This window comes from Artibeus jamaicensis, unplaced genomic scaffold, assembly GCF_021234435.1.
Source record: "Artibeus jamaicensis isolate MK-2021 breed Jamaican fruit bat unplaced genomic scaffold, CSHL_Jam_final scaffold_847, whole genome shotgun sequence".
NCBI classification, from domain to species: domain Eukaryota; kingdom Metazoa; phylum Chordata; class Mammalia; order Chiroptera; family Phyllostomidae; genus Artibeus; species Artibeus jamaicensis.
The window spans coordinates 12,321,377-12,336,888 of NW_026522057.1; the positions used below are offsets into that span (position 1 = coordinate 12,321,377).

General features: G+C 40.8%; 1 protein-coding gene and 1 non-coding gene across 14 annotated transcripts in view; both read left to right on the forward strand.

The window, feature by feature from the left end:
* PUM1 (pumilio RNA binding family member 1) overlaps window positions 1-15,512 on the forward strand; it is a 131,827-nt gene that overhangs the window by 101,062 nt on the left and 15,253 nt on the right. For 10 of the 13 annotated variants that reach the window (XM_053660591.1, XM_037149372.2, XM_037149367.2 and 7 more), the window contains 3 exons: window positions 10,769-11,036; window positions 12,740-12,869; window positions 14,253-14,387. In XM_053660591.1, the coding sequence (XP_053516566.1) occupies window positions 10,769-11,036; window positions 12,740-12,869; window positions 14,253-14,387 (533 nt within the window). The remainder of the gene's footprint in view (window positions 1-10,768; window positions 11,037-12,739; window positions 12,870-14,252; window positions 14,388-15,512) is intronic. The other 3 variants (XM_037149374.2, XM_037149368.2, XM_037149371.2) reach the window with 1 other exon arrangement.
* LOC119052551 (small nucleolar RNA SNORD103/SNORD85) lies at window positions 15,183-15,267 on the forward strand. Its single transcript, XR_005083147.1, has one exon. It is a non-coding gene; the product is annotated as a small nucleolar RNA SNORD103/SNORD85 (small nucleolar RNA).

A 15,512-nucleotide genomic window follows, 5' to 3' on the forward strand; every position in this document is an offset into this window, starting at 1 on the left:
GCAGGCCAGATTTGTCCCTTGGGCTGTAGCTTGTTAACCTCTGAACTATAAAAGCTGTGGCACTTAGTGCTGGAAAGTGGAGCTGGAAACATTACTTGCATGCATGGTGCCTTTCCTCTTTCCAATGTATTAGCAGTTTGATGAAATACTTCCTTATTCTTAACTCATGTTCCCCCAGTGAAGTAGGAAAAACTGTTGGTGTGAGTTTTTCTTTTCTTAATGACTCTTGTTTTCTGCCTATTTATTTATTTATTGCCTAGTTTTATTTTTAATGTATCTTTCCCTTTAAACAATTTACCTTGTTTAGTCAGTTTAGTTGTATGTATTTATATTAGACTTGCGTTGCCGCAGGTGCAACAAAATCATACATGTCATTCTTGAGGAATTTATTTCTTGACTGGTTAGAGCTTTGCTCAGCTTAGTCTCCTTTAGAAAAGAATTCTTGTATGCTTTATTCTTTTTTAAAAAAATTATTTTTCAAGTACAGTATTCTGTCTTTTAACTCCCATCCCAGCCGTGCGCCACCCCCCCCCCCTTTATTCTTAAATAAAGGTGTGATACTTGGTTTCTAGCGGTATCCATACAAAGGGCCTACAGACATTTTGGTACAAGAAACTTACGCTTTCTTTACTAAGTGTGTATGGGCCACACCTAATAAAGTTTCTACTATTAATACTACTTCACTGCTGCCACCAGTCGTCAGTTCTTGGATCACTAACAACTACACTAAACATTTATTCATTGTGTTAAATACTCAAGTGACCGTTCTCCACAGGGAAGCGTAAACCCAGTGTGGTTTCACGGCTTCCGTAGCACCACACAGCTAGTGAACGTTTGGATGCACATCTGCTCTGTGTCTGTTACCCAGTGTGGGTCTTTCCTCTGTGGGACCGGTTCACACTTCCTCCGCCTGGTAGTCAGACGGGTGTTAGGATATTCTAGGGCAAATCGTTGACCTGCTTAGTTATTTTTCTGTTGTTATTTATTCAGCAGTCACTTGTTGAGTACCTGCTTACCACTCTTAAGTGCTTTTTCCATTACCCATTATTTAAATACCAAACTTTAAATAAAAACAACTTCGAGTTGTATCTTACTATAAAACTATACCACAAAACTCATTTCCAATGTATAATTCACTGATGTGGGGTAACTTTCTGAATTGTGCAACCATCATCATAAATCAGTTTTAGAATATTTTCATCCCTCAGTAAGATTCCTCATGACCATTTATAGTTAATCCCCATTCACACCAATGATCTACTTCTTGTTTCTAAATTCGCCTTTTCTGGATATTTTATACAAATAGAACCTTATAATGATGTGATCTCTTTTGTTTTGCATCTGTCCCCTCGTGTATCTGAGATCTCATCCTTGATGTAATGTGTATTAGGAATTTGTTTCATTTTGTTGCTGAATTGTCTCCAATTTCACGGTATACTGCATTTTGTCTAACCACTCCCAGTTGAAGGAATTTTGTTGGGTTAGGATTTTTGGGTATTAGAAATTATGCTGCTATGAACATTTGTATGCAAGTTTTTCTGTGGACTCACGGGATCATTTTTTGAGGAGTAGAATTGCCGAATTGTATGTCGTTTCTGTGTTAGACTTTATGAGAAACTGCCAAACTGTTTTCCAACTTAGTGTACCATTTTACATTCCCACAAGCAGTGCGTGAGGCTTTCTGTAGTTTTAATTTCCATTTTCCTAATGACTAATGATGTGTTGAGCATTTTTTCATGTGTTTATTAATCACTCATACGTCTTTGGTGAAATGTCCGCTCTGTTTTTGCCCATTTTTTGATTCAGGTAGTTTGTCTTTTCATTATTGGTCTTTTGCTTGTCTTTTCATTTTTTAAGTGTTTTTGGAAGTGCAGTGATTTTTTATTTAATGAGGTCCAGTTTATCATGCTTTCTGGTATAAAAATTTTGGGGCCAATTCAAGGTCTTAAAGATTTTCTTATATGTTTTGTTCTAAAGGATTTATTGTTTTAATTCTTATATTTATATATATGATTTTTTTAGTTAAATGAGTTATTGTGTGAGGTGATTGTTCATCTTTTTGCATGCATCATTTTCCCCTAGTGAAGTTTTGAAATGTTCAGTGTACAGGTCTTAACATGTCTTTTGTTAAATTTGTTCACGTGTATATGGATATTGTGAGTGGAATTGTATATTATTATTGGATTGTTTCTTGTTTGTTTATAGAACTACGATTGATTTTTAAAAAATATTTATTTATTTTTAGAGAGAAGGGAAGGGAAGGAGAAAGAGTGGGAGAGAAACATCAACGTGTGGTTGCCTCTCATGTGTCCCCCACTGGGGACCTGGCCTGCAACCCAGGCATGTGCCCTGACTGGGAATTGAACCGGCGACCCTTTGTTTCACAGGCCCGTGCTCAATCCACTGAGCTATGCCAGCCAGGGCTGATTTTTATATATTGATCTTATATTTTGCAAATTTGCTGTACTTATTTATTAATTTTAATAGTTTTGGGGTCATTCCTTGGGATTTTCTTTATATAGGATCATGTCACCTGTGAATAAAGACAGTTTTCCAATCTCGATGCCTTTTATTTCTTTTTCTCCCCTGATCTCACTGTCTAGAACCTCTAGTACTGTGTTCCACGGAGTAGATGAGAGCCACACCCTTGCCTTGTTCCTGATCTTGGGAGGACAGGGTTCGTTCCTCTTTTACTTCTCAGTGTGACCATTGTGGGTTCTTCATAGATATTTTTTATTAGGTTCAGTTCCCTTCTATTCTGAGTTTAAGAGTTATGTCATTGAATGCGTTTTGGATTTTGTTAAATGCTTTTTCTATTCTTAGTGGATCATGTGGTTTTTATTCTTGATTCTCTGAATAATATGGTATGTTACATTAATTGTTTCTTGGATGTTAATCCAATGTGCATTCTAGGGATAAATCCCACTTGGTCATGATTTGGTTTGTAAATGTTTTGGTTGAGGATTTTTGTATCTGTATTCATGAAGAGTATTTGTTATTTTATCTTTCACTTGTTGTGCTCATACTGACCTTATAACGTAGGTTGGAATAGGCTTTGTCTTCTAGAAGATTTTGTGAAGTGTATTTTTTTCAAACATTTGATTTATTTCAACAGTGAAGCCATCATAGATGGGGTGTTTACTAGTGAAAAGATTTTAAATTATGAGTTAAATTTATGTTGTGTACGTAGGAATTTCTCATTTCTTCTTATTGGTGATTTGTGACTTTCTAGGAATTGGCCTTCATCTAAATTGTCAAGTTGGTTGACTTGGGGTAATTTTTTACATGTGCAGTCTTTCTCCTGCTTTGTCAGTCTTTCTCTTCCATCTCTCTCAGATATAACTGTGCACATATGCATATGCATGTTTAGTAATACAAGTAAAATTTTTATGACCCCACAGAAGGCAGATGTTGTGAATATTTATTTCACTTTGCTTAATGTTATATTTCTGCCCCGGCCGGGTGGCTCAGTTGACTGGAGCATTGTTGTTCCCTACAACAAAGAGGCTGCGAGTTTGATTAACGATCAGGGCACATACCTAGGTTGTGGGTTTGACCTCCAGTTGGGGCATGTACAGGAGGCAGACGATCGTTGTGCCTTGTCTCCTCCCTCCCTCCCTCCCTCCCTCCCTCTCTAAAAGCAATAAACATATCCTTGGGTGAAGATAAAAAAGATTTTTTTTAAATGTTATATTTTTTATTTAAAAGTGTTTTTAGCCCCGGCTGGTCTGGCTCAGTGGATTGAGCACCAGTCTGCGAACCAAAGGGTTGCTGGTTTGATTCCCAGTCAGGGCACATGCCTGGGTGGGCCAGGTCCCCAGTGGGGAGCGCACGAGAGGCAACCACACATTGTTTAAAAAAATAATAATAAAGTAAAATATTTTGCCCTGGCTGGTGTAGTTCAGTGGATTGAGCGGGCCTGCAAACCAGGCAATCGCGGTTTGATCCCCAGTCAGGGCACATACCGGGGTTGCAGGCCAGTTCCCAGAAGGGGATGCATGAAAGGCAACCATACATTGATGTTTCTCTCCCTCTCTCCTTCCCTTCCCCTCTAAAGATAAATAAATAAAATCTAAAATAAAAAATATATTAAAAAATTATTACTATTCATAATGTTAACTAGATCTGTAATCCTTGTTGGTGGTTTGTGTGGGGGGTAAATGAAGCTGTGACGCCCTCATCTATACCTACAGCATGCATCTCTAATAAAGTCCACCTCTTATCTCAACAACAAAAAAAGAGTAAGCGGTGTAGACATGAGTGTCCCAAGTCTGCTTCTTAATGGTTTCATGTCCTGCCTACCCATAGAGTTCTCCATCCTTCATTCTGCTCCTTCCCATTCCCTGAAATCCTCCTTCACGCTGTAGTTTTCTCCTTAATTTTCAGATTATATCATTTTTAAGCTCCAAGATTCAAAAAGTAGCAGATAAGTGTTTCTGTAGTGTAGTGGTTATCGTGTTCACCTCAAAAAGTAGCAGATAAACTTTCTTATATGCATAGGGACAGCACCCGGCCTTTTTCATGTGCCCTGGGAGAAAAGTACTGTGCTGGTCAATTGCCACAGTGGTGCAATATGGCAAAAAAAAAAGAATTCAAAAGTTCACAATCTGTCCAGGGGGAAGAATACAAGCATTTAGTTTATCATTGTGATAGATTCCCTGTCCTCTTTTTTTTTTAAGATATCTATCTATCTATCTATCTGTCTATCTGTCAATCAATCAATCAATCAGTCAATCATTTTACAGAGGGGAAGGAAGGGAGGAAGAGAGAGAAACATCATTGTGTGGTTGCCTGTACTGTCCCCTATTGGGGATCTGGCCCGCAACCCAAGCATGTGCCCTAGACTGGGATTTGGATCAGTGACCCTTTGGTTTGCAGACTGGCACTCAATCCACTGAGTCACACCAGCCAGGGCAGATTTCCTGTTGTCTTAAAATGCATTCTTCCTGTGTTTTGAATTCAATGTTATATGTGCCCTTAATCCTTTAAGAAAAGCAAAGTTCAGACACCAAATGGTCGTCTCTTCCTGCAGTAGATGTGTTCTTTAAGTTGTACTAATTTCAGGCTCCTTACTAGTCTTGATATGCCTTTAGGTACTTCTCCGTTCAAAATGGAAATGGACTGTTTCCTGATTTCTCACTTGGTTCTCTGAAAGTTACTTGTCATCTGTAAAAATAGCCACGTGAAAATGAATTTAATTTGGGCTCAGTATTATGCACTACAGACAGTTAAGTTTAGGCTTATTTTAACTTAGGGCTACCTGGCTGTGTATTAGGGAGTGGACTGAGGAGAACATTGTGGTAAAGAGTGTTGCCTCTGCTTGCATTAAGTACTCAGCCAGATATTGGTAGCCTTGGGACATTTTCAAAGAAGACATGGCCTTGCCCATTAGGCATCTATTAGGACTGCAAGTATAGAAAACAAATGAACAAAAGCATTCCACATAGCCAGGTGGCATGGCTATTGGCAAAAATCCCTCCTTCATAGACTTGTATTAAAAAAAACTGGAGTATGTACATACTAATTTAGCATGGTATATTTTTGGCATGGTCCATCCGTTTACTTTAAATGTGTATGTGTCCTTATTTTTATAGCAGGTCTCTTGTAGACAGCATATAGGTGGTGTGTGTTTTATGGTCCACTTTGACAGTCTCGTGTCTTTCAGTCGGAGCATTTAGACCATGGACATTCAAATGGTTGATACAGTTGGGTTAAGACCTACCATATTTGTTACTGTTTTCTCTTTGTTGCCTTTTTCTTTGTTCCTGTTTTTGTCTTTCACACTTCTGTCTTTTGTGGTTCGAATTGAGCATTTATTTGATTCTCTTTTCTCTCCTTTCTTAACATTACTTATACTTTACTTTTTAAACGTTTTTTGTGGTTGCCCTAGAGTTTGCATTACACATTTACAACTAATTCAGGTTTACTTTCAAATAAGACAGTAAGTGCCACTTTGTGTGGTACAAATGCCTTATATTAAGGAAATAATCCTGATTTCTCCATTTCATGTACATACAAGCATACATATATAATATTAATATAAGCATATATAATTGAATACATTGTTGCTATTATTTTGACAAACTTGTCAGATCCATTCAGAATAGGAGAAGTAAAAGTTTCTATTTTTACTATATTGTTTCATCGATGTTCTTCCTTTATATAGATCATAGTTTCTGACCTGTATTATCTTCCTTCTCTCTAAAGAACTTCTTTTAAAATTTCTTGCAAGACAGGTCTAGCAGCAACACATGTCTTTGATTTTTGTTCTTCTGAGAAGCATTTCTTCACCTGTGAAGGAAAACTTTGCAGGATATAGAATTCTAGGTTGGTGGGATTTTTCTTTTTTGGGGGGGGGGGCAGGTCTCAGCACTTTTAAGTCCTCTCTCTTTTTATTTGCATTTTTTCTGAGAAGTGGGATGTAATTATTTTCTTTGTTCCTCTTCAGGTAAGGTTCTCACAACCCCCCCCCCCCCAGTGGCTTGTTTTAGGACTTTTTCTGTCTCTTTGATTTTCTATAGTTTGAAGAGATGCGCCTAACTGTAGTTTTCCAGCATCTGTCCTGCTTGGTGTTCCCCGAGCTTCCTGGGTCTGTGGTTTGGGGTCTGACGTGAGTTTGGAGAGAGTCTCAGTCATTATTGCGTTAGGTGCTTATGTTTCTTTCTTCTTTCTCCTCCTTCTGTCACTTCTGTCATACGTACGTTCTACCTTTTGTATTTGTCTTATAGTCCTTGGATATTAAGTACTTTTTTTTATAGTGTTCTCTTTTGATGTTAAGTTTTTAAGGATTTTATTGATATACCTATCCTCCATCTCAGGGATCCTTTTTTCATCTGTATATAGTGTGATAATAAGCCCATCAAAAGCATTCTTCATTTGGTTACAATTTTTGTTTTGTTTTTCATCTCTGGCATTTCTTTTTGGTTCTTGTGAAGAATTTCCATCTCTCCGCTAACATTGCCTGTCTATTCTTGCACATTGTCTCTACTTTACTAGAGTCTTGAGCATATTGATCATAGTTATTTTAAATTCCAGGCCTGATAATTCCAACGTCCTTGCCATGTGTATTTATGATGATTGCTCTTCATCTTCAAATTGTGCTTCTTGTCTTTTGGTTATCTATGCTTTCCTTCCTTCCTTCCTCCCCTTCTTTTCTCCTCCTCCCCTCCTCCTGTTTTTCAATAGCCAGGCGTGATATACTGGTTAAAAGGAAATGCTGTGAATAGGCTTTTAGTAATGTGGTGGTGAGGTGTCAGGAGAGTCCTGTGATCCATACCTCATTCATTTACTAAGCCTATGCCTCTTGACTGTCCACTTCACGAGTGTTCATTAGTATCTCTCCCCCACCCCCTTTTGGTGGGACAGGATGGTTTGAGTAGGCTGAAGTTACATGTGTCTCTTCCCCAGGCCAGTTAGACTCTGATTAACTAGTTTCCCTAGAGAGCTTTGTTAATTAAGGACAGTGCTCTGGCATATTTCAATGTTCTTTTCCCTTCACTTGCTTGAAGCCTGAGGAAAATGTTGTCTGATATTTATTGTGGCTCACTTCTCCACGTTCCCTGTACAAATGGGCCCCGTGGAATTCTAACTCTCCGAGTTGTCCCTGCTGAGCCTCCAGCAAGCTGTCAGTCACAGGGCGGGTTTTCCTGTTTGGTGCTGGTTCTGTTGGTGGTTTCTGTGCATGCTCCTGTTCTGATAGGCTGTGGTGGGACGTGTAGCTCCTGCTGTCTCTCCAGTCCTGAGGGCAGTGTTTTGCTTTCGTGTCCTGCCTTCTTTTATGGATCCAATATGAAGGATCATTTTTTCAGTCTATTTAGATTTATACTTGATGTTAGGATGGAGTGGTGGCTTCCCTGCTCCTTAGTTGTGGAACTGGAAGCCCACATGTACTAATCTAAACAAAACATTTAAGCCCTTAGTTTTGTGTGGACTGTTGTCGTGGAACACAGCTCTGTGAAACCCACCGCTGTCAAGTAATGTGGAAAACCTTGCGAGGTCACTGAAAGCCTCCATTTGAGGCCCTGTGTAAATGCTCTTTTTAAAATAGGGATTGCAAATTCAGATACTTTTAGGGGCCAAGACCATGTGGATGTATAAACCACAGTGAACTGGAAAACACATTTCTGCATATTCCCCAACTAAAGGAGATACTTACTGATGGCCTGCTGTTTTCCAGGTGCCTTTTCATAAACTATCAGGAAACTACAATTTTATTTATTATTATGTTTTTTACATTTTTATTTATTTATTTTGAGACAGGGGAAGGGTGGGAGAAAGAGGGAGCGAAACATCATTGTGTGGTTGCCTCTCACGTGGGCCCCACTGGGGACCTGGCCCACAACCCAGGCATATGCCCTGACTGGGAATCGAACCAGGAACCCTTTGGTTCTCACCCCACACCTAATTCACTGAGCTACACCAGCCAGGAGGAAACTACAATTTTAAACAAAAGTGTACTTTAAGCATTGGTTTAATGTTTTATTGGCTCAAGCAAATATGCCTGTGAACTGTGAATTTGCCATTTATGCTGTACTGTCTGGGAAAATTTCTTTTTCAGATTTGTTTACTTTCTCAATAGTAAAAGCTGTGTATGTGCATGTGTGTATGTGAGTGAGTGAGTGTGTGTGTGTGTGTGTGTGTGTTATGTGTGCCTGTGTATGTTGTCTGGCATCCAAGGAGACCAGAGCCCCAAATCAAAACTTGAGGGCGAATGCATGAATCTGTATTGTATGCTTTCCCCATGATGCACCCGAGTCAGTGCGTCCAGTGTCAGGGATTGGTTTGCATGTGATCACAGTAACCAGACCGGGCTGTGTGTGGTGTAAACACTGTGTGTCCATTGGTTGCGTAAGTGTGGAGGTTCGGGTTGGTGCTGTCATTCCACCTGCCCATAGAGGGTCTGGCTGCCTTCCATTTGTAAGGATGTGTGTTGGGCCTTTCAGAAGTGTGGTTGTGTTTCTCTGTGGATTTGTCACTTTCCCCTAAGTGCCCTTGTTAGTGACCAGGTTCTTTAAATGCCTTGAAATTATTTTCAGGATGTTGTGTGCTCATGCTATTCCTCTTCCTTACGCATGTTCCTTGATATATTCATCCTCTCCCAGTGCCTGTGACCTACTCGATTACCATCTCTTTGCCCATTTCCCACCAATCTCAAGTCAGGGAAGAAACAATAGTTTCTGAAAGAATAAAGAGCAGACATATGGATACCGTTCTTTTTTCTTATAAACACCTTCTCTCCCTTTTCTCTAAAAGAAGCATTTTCCATTTGGACTAAGAAATATTGTGGAATTTGACAAGAATAGCAGTGTCCTTTAGAATAAAGAAGCTTGATATAGGTGAGTCTGGAGATGACCTGTATAGTTAGTCAGTCGCATGGGCACCAACTCTGGAGTCGAGTCCAGTGGCAGCTCTGGCCGCGGTAGCCATTCATGTCTTTGGACCAGCACCACACCTCTGTGGGCCGTAGTTTTCTGTTACAAGAAGTGTCAGTGAGAATTTGATAGAAAGTGTGTATAAAATGCTTCATTATGGAGCCTGGCTTAGGACAAATGCTAAGTAAATGTTTTACAAATTTTAAAAATGAGCCTTTTCCTGTTGGTTTTGTTACTTTCACTGAGACTCAGACCTTTGAAGGCGAGCCCTAGAACTCTGCGGAGAAATCCAAGCTGGGTATATTTTGGTAGTGAGCATTCATTAAAACTCACGGAGAAGCCAACCTTAAGTTACTCTTCTCATGGATCCTGAATTGTTATTCATCTGCACACTCGTTTTGGTTTATGTGTATTTCTTATCTACTTTGCTTTTTTGTTTAAAGGGAGTGGGGGGTGGGACCAAAAAGGCTTCATGCTCGTTTTATAGTACAATTTAAAGTTTAAAAAATTCACCACTGTAAAGAAATACAAGACTTTTGGGAATATATACTTATTATAATTTATTGCTCCGCTTTATGTTTTGGTAAGCCTTTTTGTCTTTATTTTACCTGTCTAGGAAATCACAGTTATTGTTCCCTTGTCATCAGTCACAGCAGCATGAAAATTGCTGCTATTACAGTCATTTCAGGCTCTGTCTCAACAGGTGTTAACAGCTGCCCATTCCTGATGAAGAACTTGAAAACCTTCTACTTAAAAGCACATGTCCTTTTTTCCTAACCTTTATGTGTAAATCCTTGGCCTGGGGTGCGTTAGTGGCTTTAAGACTTCTGTTTAGTGACAAACCATTCCTTCAAAGTTTTTTGGGGGTCCCCTTTATAAAACAGGCAAACCTGGGAACCCCGGGTTTTTTTGGTTTTTATTTTTATTTTTTAAAAATTTATCTAAGGGAGGGTTTCAGGTGGAAATGGGGATTATTCCCTAATGGCAGGATTCTCCCCAGAGCTCAGGGTGGAAAACTACCGAAGTGAAGTCTCCGTGCGTTCATTTTGTGTTTTCTCATTCCTGGTGCTCAGGTGCTGGATCACACGGCAGGCAGTTTACTCATTATTTTACTTACTAATGGCTACACTAACTGTTGCTCCCGTTTTGCTAGCAGTATCCTATCTGGTTAAAAGCATTCCCCTGATAATGTTTGTGCAGAAATTTCTTTCCAGCTTGCTGAGTTGCCATTATGGAAGTCGTGGCACTAATGGAATTGAATCTCAATACAAAAGCAATAGAATTGAAAAGGAATCAGAACTAGGTGCAGGCTTTCACATGTGGGATGCTGTCTCCTCCAGTCTTGAACAGAGTTCTTTAAGAATGAGTCTTGAGTTCCCCTGTTCTGTAACCAACAGGAGGACTCACAAATGGCAGTGGAAGATACATCTCTGCTGCTCCCGGCGCTGAAGCCAAGTACCGCAGTGCGAGCAGTGCCTCCAGCCTCTTCAGCCCCAGCAGCACCCTTTTTTCTTCCTCCCGTTTGCGATATGGAATGTCTGATGTCATGCCTTCTGGCAGGAGCAGGCTTTTGGAAGACTTTCGAAATAATCGGTACCCCAATTTACAACTGCGGGAAATTGCTGGGCATATAATGGAATTTTCCCAAGACCAGCATGGGTCCAGGTGAGGACTTGGTTTTGGCAGTTAAGGTAACTAAAATCTTAATGCCTTAAATTCCATGCCTAAGATAAGGTATATGCTAAAGTAAATTGCCATAAAATAGTTAAAACAGTTTGCTTAATATACTTCCCATTACTTCAGAGAGATGTGGATTATGAGGGTCACCAGATACACAAGTGATTGAAAAGAGTCATTTAGAAATTGGAGTCAAATGCTTAATTAAAACAAACTTTTTAAAAATAAATCTTTTTACCTTTCTGAAAGATTAGGTAAATCTTTTCTAGTTCATGAGACCCTCCCTGCGTGGCTACAATTTAAGAAACAGAAACACTGAGACAGAGCTGCAGAGTGTTTGCTACTTTAATCCCCGGTGAGAATTATTCAGATATAAGTTTGTATCTCTGCTGCTCAGGAGCAGGACAGCTCCATGTGTCTTTGTTGTTTCGCTCTGTGGCAGTCAGACTCTGCCCAGAGGTAAGAGCGAAGATATTAGAAGTCAGACTCTAGCTTGGTTTACCCTTCCGTGTTTGACCACTCCAGTGGACTTCCCAGAAATGGACCCTGGTCCTGGGGAGAAAGCACGGTTTTGATGCCGCTCATCCTTCTTGGCTGTTCGTCCACTTTCCTCTTTCTCTTCGTGCCCACTGGCGCAGCTGCTGAAGAAGCTTCCTCATCGAGTTCGGCCAGCTTGCTGTTCAGCAAGGATTTCTTGTATTTGGATCCTATAGACCAGACTGAGAGACAACATGATTTGTTTTTTCAATTCTCACTTGAGGACATACTTACTGATTAGAGAGAGAGGAAAGGAGGGAGAGAGGGGAAGGGAAACATCATTCTGTTGCCTCCTGTACATGCCCTTAATGGGGATCGAACCTGTGGCCCTTCAGTCTGTGGGACAATGCTCCAACCAACTGAGCCACACGACAACATGCTGGTGGTCATCTGACCTAGAAAAGGTGAACTAAATAGCTACTACGTCATGTATAACAACTGTTCCACATCCTAAATGACACTTCCTTTGTATGCATATGAGATAAAAAATATAGGAAGGACCACAAGCTTTGAGCCTCTTAATGTGGGATAGGTTTCTAAAGTAAAAGTCAGGTGGAATTCTCCTTGTGTTACGCCCACCTTCACCCTCCTCTCTTTTCATGCCCCCCTCAAACCCACATACACATTTTGTGCATGTGTCCTGTAAAGAAATATACTAAGACTTAAATCTACTTTTTTTATTTTAAAGCTTTTGTTTGTTTGTTTATTTATTTATTATTTTTAGAGAGAGGGAGAGGGAGAGAAACATTCAGTTGTGTCTCGCATGTCCCCAACTGGAGACCTGGCCCACAGCCCTAGTATGTGTCCTGACTGGGAAATGAACCAGCGATCTTTCAGTTCACAGTCTGTTGCTCAGGCCACTGAGCCACACCAGGCAGGGCTAAATCTTTTAAAAGGTCAGTTGATTTAGGGTATACCTCACACCACAAACATTTTTTCCTTCTTAGAGTTTCTTAAATTAAGTGAGCTCAAGGGATTCATTTAAGTAATGCTGTTGTATGTTTGCAAACCCGCATGCACCTGTGCCTGTGTGAATGTACATCTCAGTACATACATAGTTTCAGGAATCATACAGTATGTAAGTTGAGCTCATTCTTACTTATTTCCAAGTCTTCCTAAAATGCTGGGATTGCCCTTTTTACTTTGTACTTCAGATTCATTCAGCTGAAACTCGAGCGTGCCACACCAGCCGAGCGCCAGCTGGTCTTCAACGAGATCCTCCAGGCCGCGTACCAGCTAATGGTGGACGTGTTTGGGAATTACGTCATTCAGAAGTTCTTTGAAGTAAGCCTTTGTTCTTTCTGTCCTTTGACCTCAGAGAATTTCCAGAGCATTTTGATTTTCATTAGCTCTTTTTAGAATTACAGTCCCATTCCACTCCTCAAAATGAAGGGTGTGTGGTCTTTTTAAAGAGTTTTTTCTTTCTTTCTTTTTTGGGGGCAATGTCTATTTCTTATATATGAGATGTAATTGACATAGTGTTGTGTCAATTTTTAAGGTATACAATGTACTAATTCAATATACTTATGTATTACAAAAGGATTCCAACCGCAGTGTTAGCTAATACCATCACATCACATAATTTGCCTTTGTGTGTGTGCGTGTGTGTTGAGAACATTTAAGATCTACTTACTTAGCAACTTTTAAATATATAATACAGTATTATTTGCTCTAATCTCCATGTTGTACAATAGATTGCTGGAACTTACTCATCTTACAGCTGGAAGTCTAGTTTCTGAATGGTTTCCAGCTCATCTGCAGCTGTGTTTTGTGTAAATGTGCAAGCAGATGATGCCAGTTGGTTTTAGAAATGTGTTTAGAGAACCATTGTCCCCATCTGATCTAGTACGTTACAATAGTTTCACTAAACATGCCATTTTTGGGGAAAATAATTCTTGTAAGATCATTTTAGCAGTATCACAGTAAAGTGTTCTGAGAAATAAATTTTTTTAGGATTACTAGACAATTATGTTTGAACAAGCACTCTAGTGTTTTTTCCTCATAAATTGTAATCATGAGGATTATTCAACGTTTCTTCGGTCATCCTTTGGCCTTGGTTCCTTTATTTCCTCCATTAATGTGAATGATGTCCTCCTTTGTTATCCTTGTCTTTGGAAAGGATTAATGAGATTGTTGGATTAGTGTCTGTTCTTACTAAACTCCTGGAGCCTGGGTGCACCGGGGTCCACAAGCCCAAGCTATAAATCCAGAAAGGAATGAAGCGTTAGGTGAAGAGTTCAGCACAGAGGGAAGGTGCTGAGGCTGTACAGTACCTGTCGCAAAACAGATTTGTCAAGTTCTCAACGTCTTGTTATTTTATTTTTTTAAATTTATTTATTTATTTATTTATTGATTGATTGATTGCGGGGGGTGCATATCAATGTGTGGTCACCTCTCGCATGCCCACTGCTGGGGACCCTGGCCCACAACCCAAGCATGTGCCCTAACTAGGAATTGAACCAGCGACCCTTTAGTTTGCAGGTTGGTGCTCAGTCCACTGAGCCACACCAGCCAGGGCAGAAACAAATGTTTTTTTAAAAAAAGGTATAATCATAGGTGACTGGTTTAAAGGGGGTATGCCAGTGGTTGATGCAGAATAATGAATGCTTTGCTTTCTCTGGCTTCTTTCCTTCTAAGTAATGGTGTTCACCCACACATTGTGTCTAGTTTGGCAGCCTTGAACAGCAGCTGGCTTTGGCAGAACGGATTCGAGGTCATGTCCTGTCATTGGCACTGCAGATGTATGGCTGTCGTGTTATCCAGAAAGCTCTTGAATTTATTCCCTCAGACCAGCAGGTACTTGTAAGTTTCCCCTTTAACTTTTCTCTTGGTGTTTGATGTTTCTCCATGGTACATGTAGTGAGCCTTGTAAATTGTCAGCTTTTACTTCTATAGTTTTTCTTGGTGCTCGTGGCTGCCTTTCTGTGCATGACAAGCATGAATTGTGCTATTTGTACATTTATCGTAGATAAGTGTCTTGTTAAAACCATGGGTTTCAAATACTGTTCTTTCTCTTTGACAACTTAGGTTTTAGTAGTTGCAATTTTACAGGTGGGCTTTTTGTTTGGCAAGAGTTGAAAGATGTAAGATACTAGTAAGTTGTCATTTTCTTCAGCCTGAACTGACCATTCCAACAAAGCAAGCATTAATCCAGTCCACCTTCCATTTTCTTTCACTTGCTCTCTCTCATTCATTCACCCACCACCACTTACTGAATGAGTGCCTGCCCACAGACCACAGTGTTGGGGGGAAGGGTGTGCCCCGAGTCTTTGAGGGAGGCTGTGCAGGAGGAGAAGTCCAGGCTAAAGAGGAGTCAGGAGAACAGGGAGAGAAGGCTGCAGTGTTGGGTGCTGGGAGTGGGAGCTGACCCCAGAAGCACCCACAGTAGCCTGCAGCTTCAGGAGCAGTCACGGCACAGGGCCCACCAGCCTCACGCAGCCCCACAGAGACCACAGGGCCCCGGAAGCCTAACATACTCCCAGGCAGGTGCGCTGCAGCTTTGTCTGTGCTGTGAGCCTTGGGGTGCTTCTGATCTGGACCCTCAGCCTTTGGGCTCAGGACTCACTCAGCCCTTCACAGTGGAGGGGATGGCCTTGTTCTGGCAATGATGAGCCACTTGCCCTCACTGAGAACACAGTTTGGCGATGAGAAACTTTGTTATGGACTCAAGTTCTGAGCCAGACGAGGCACCCACCATCTGCAGTTCAAAGCAGAACCAAGCAGAACACGGCATCGGTGTTGGTGATGGCGATGGCGGCTGAGGGCTGGGGGAGTCCAAAGTCCTTGTGTTGTGAGACTCGGGTGTGCGGGCTGGGAGGCTGGGGAGGCGCAGGGAAGGTGGGAGCCACACAGCAGGTTTGGGTTTGTCCTCAGTGCTCAGTGCAGGAGATGCCTCAGTGACGCGGTGGGTGGTGGGGTGTCAGTAAT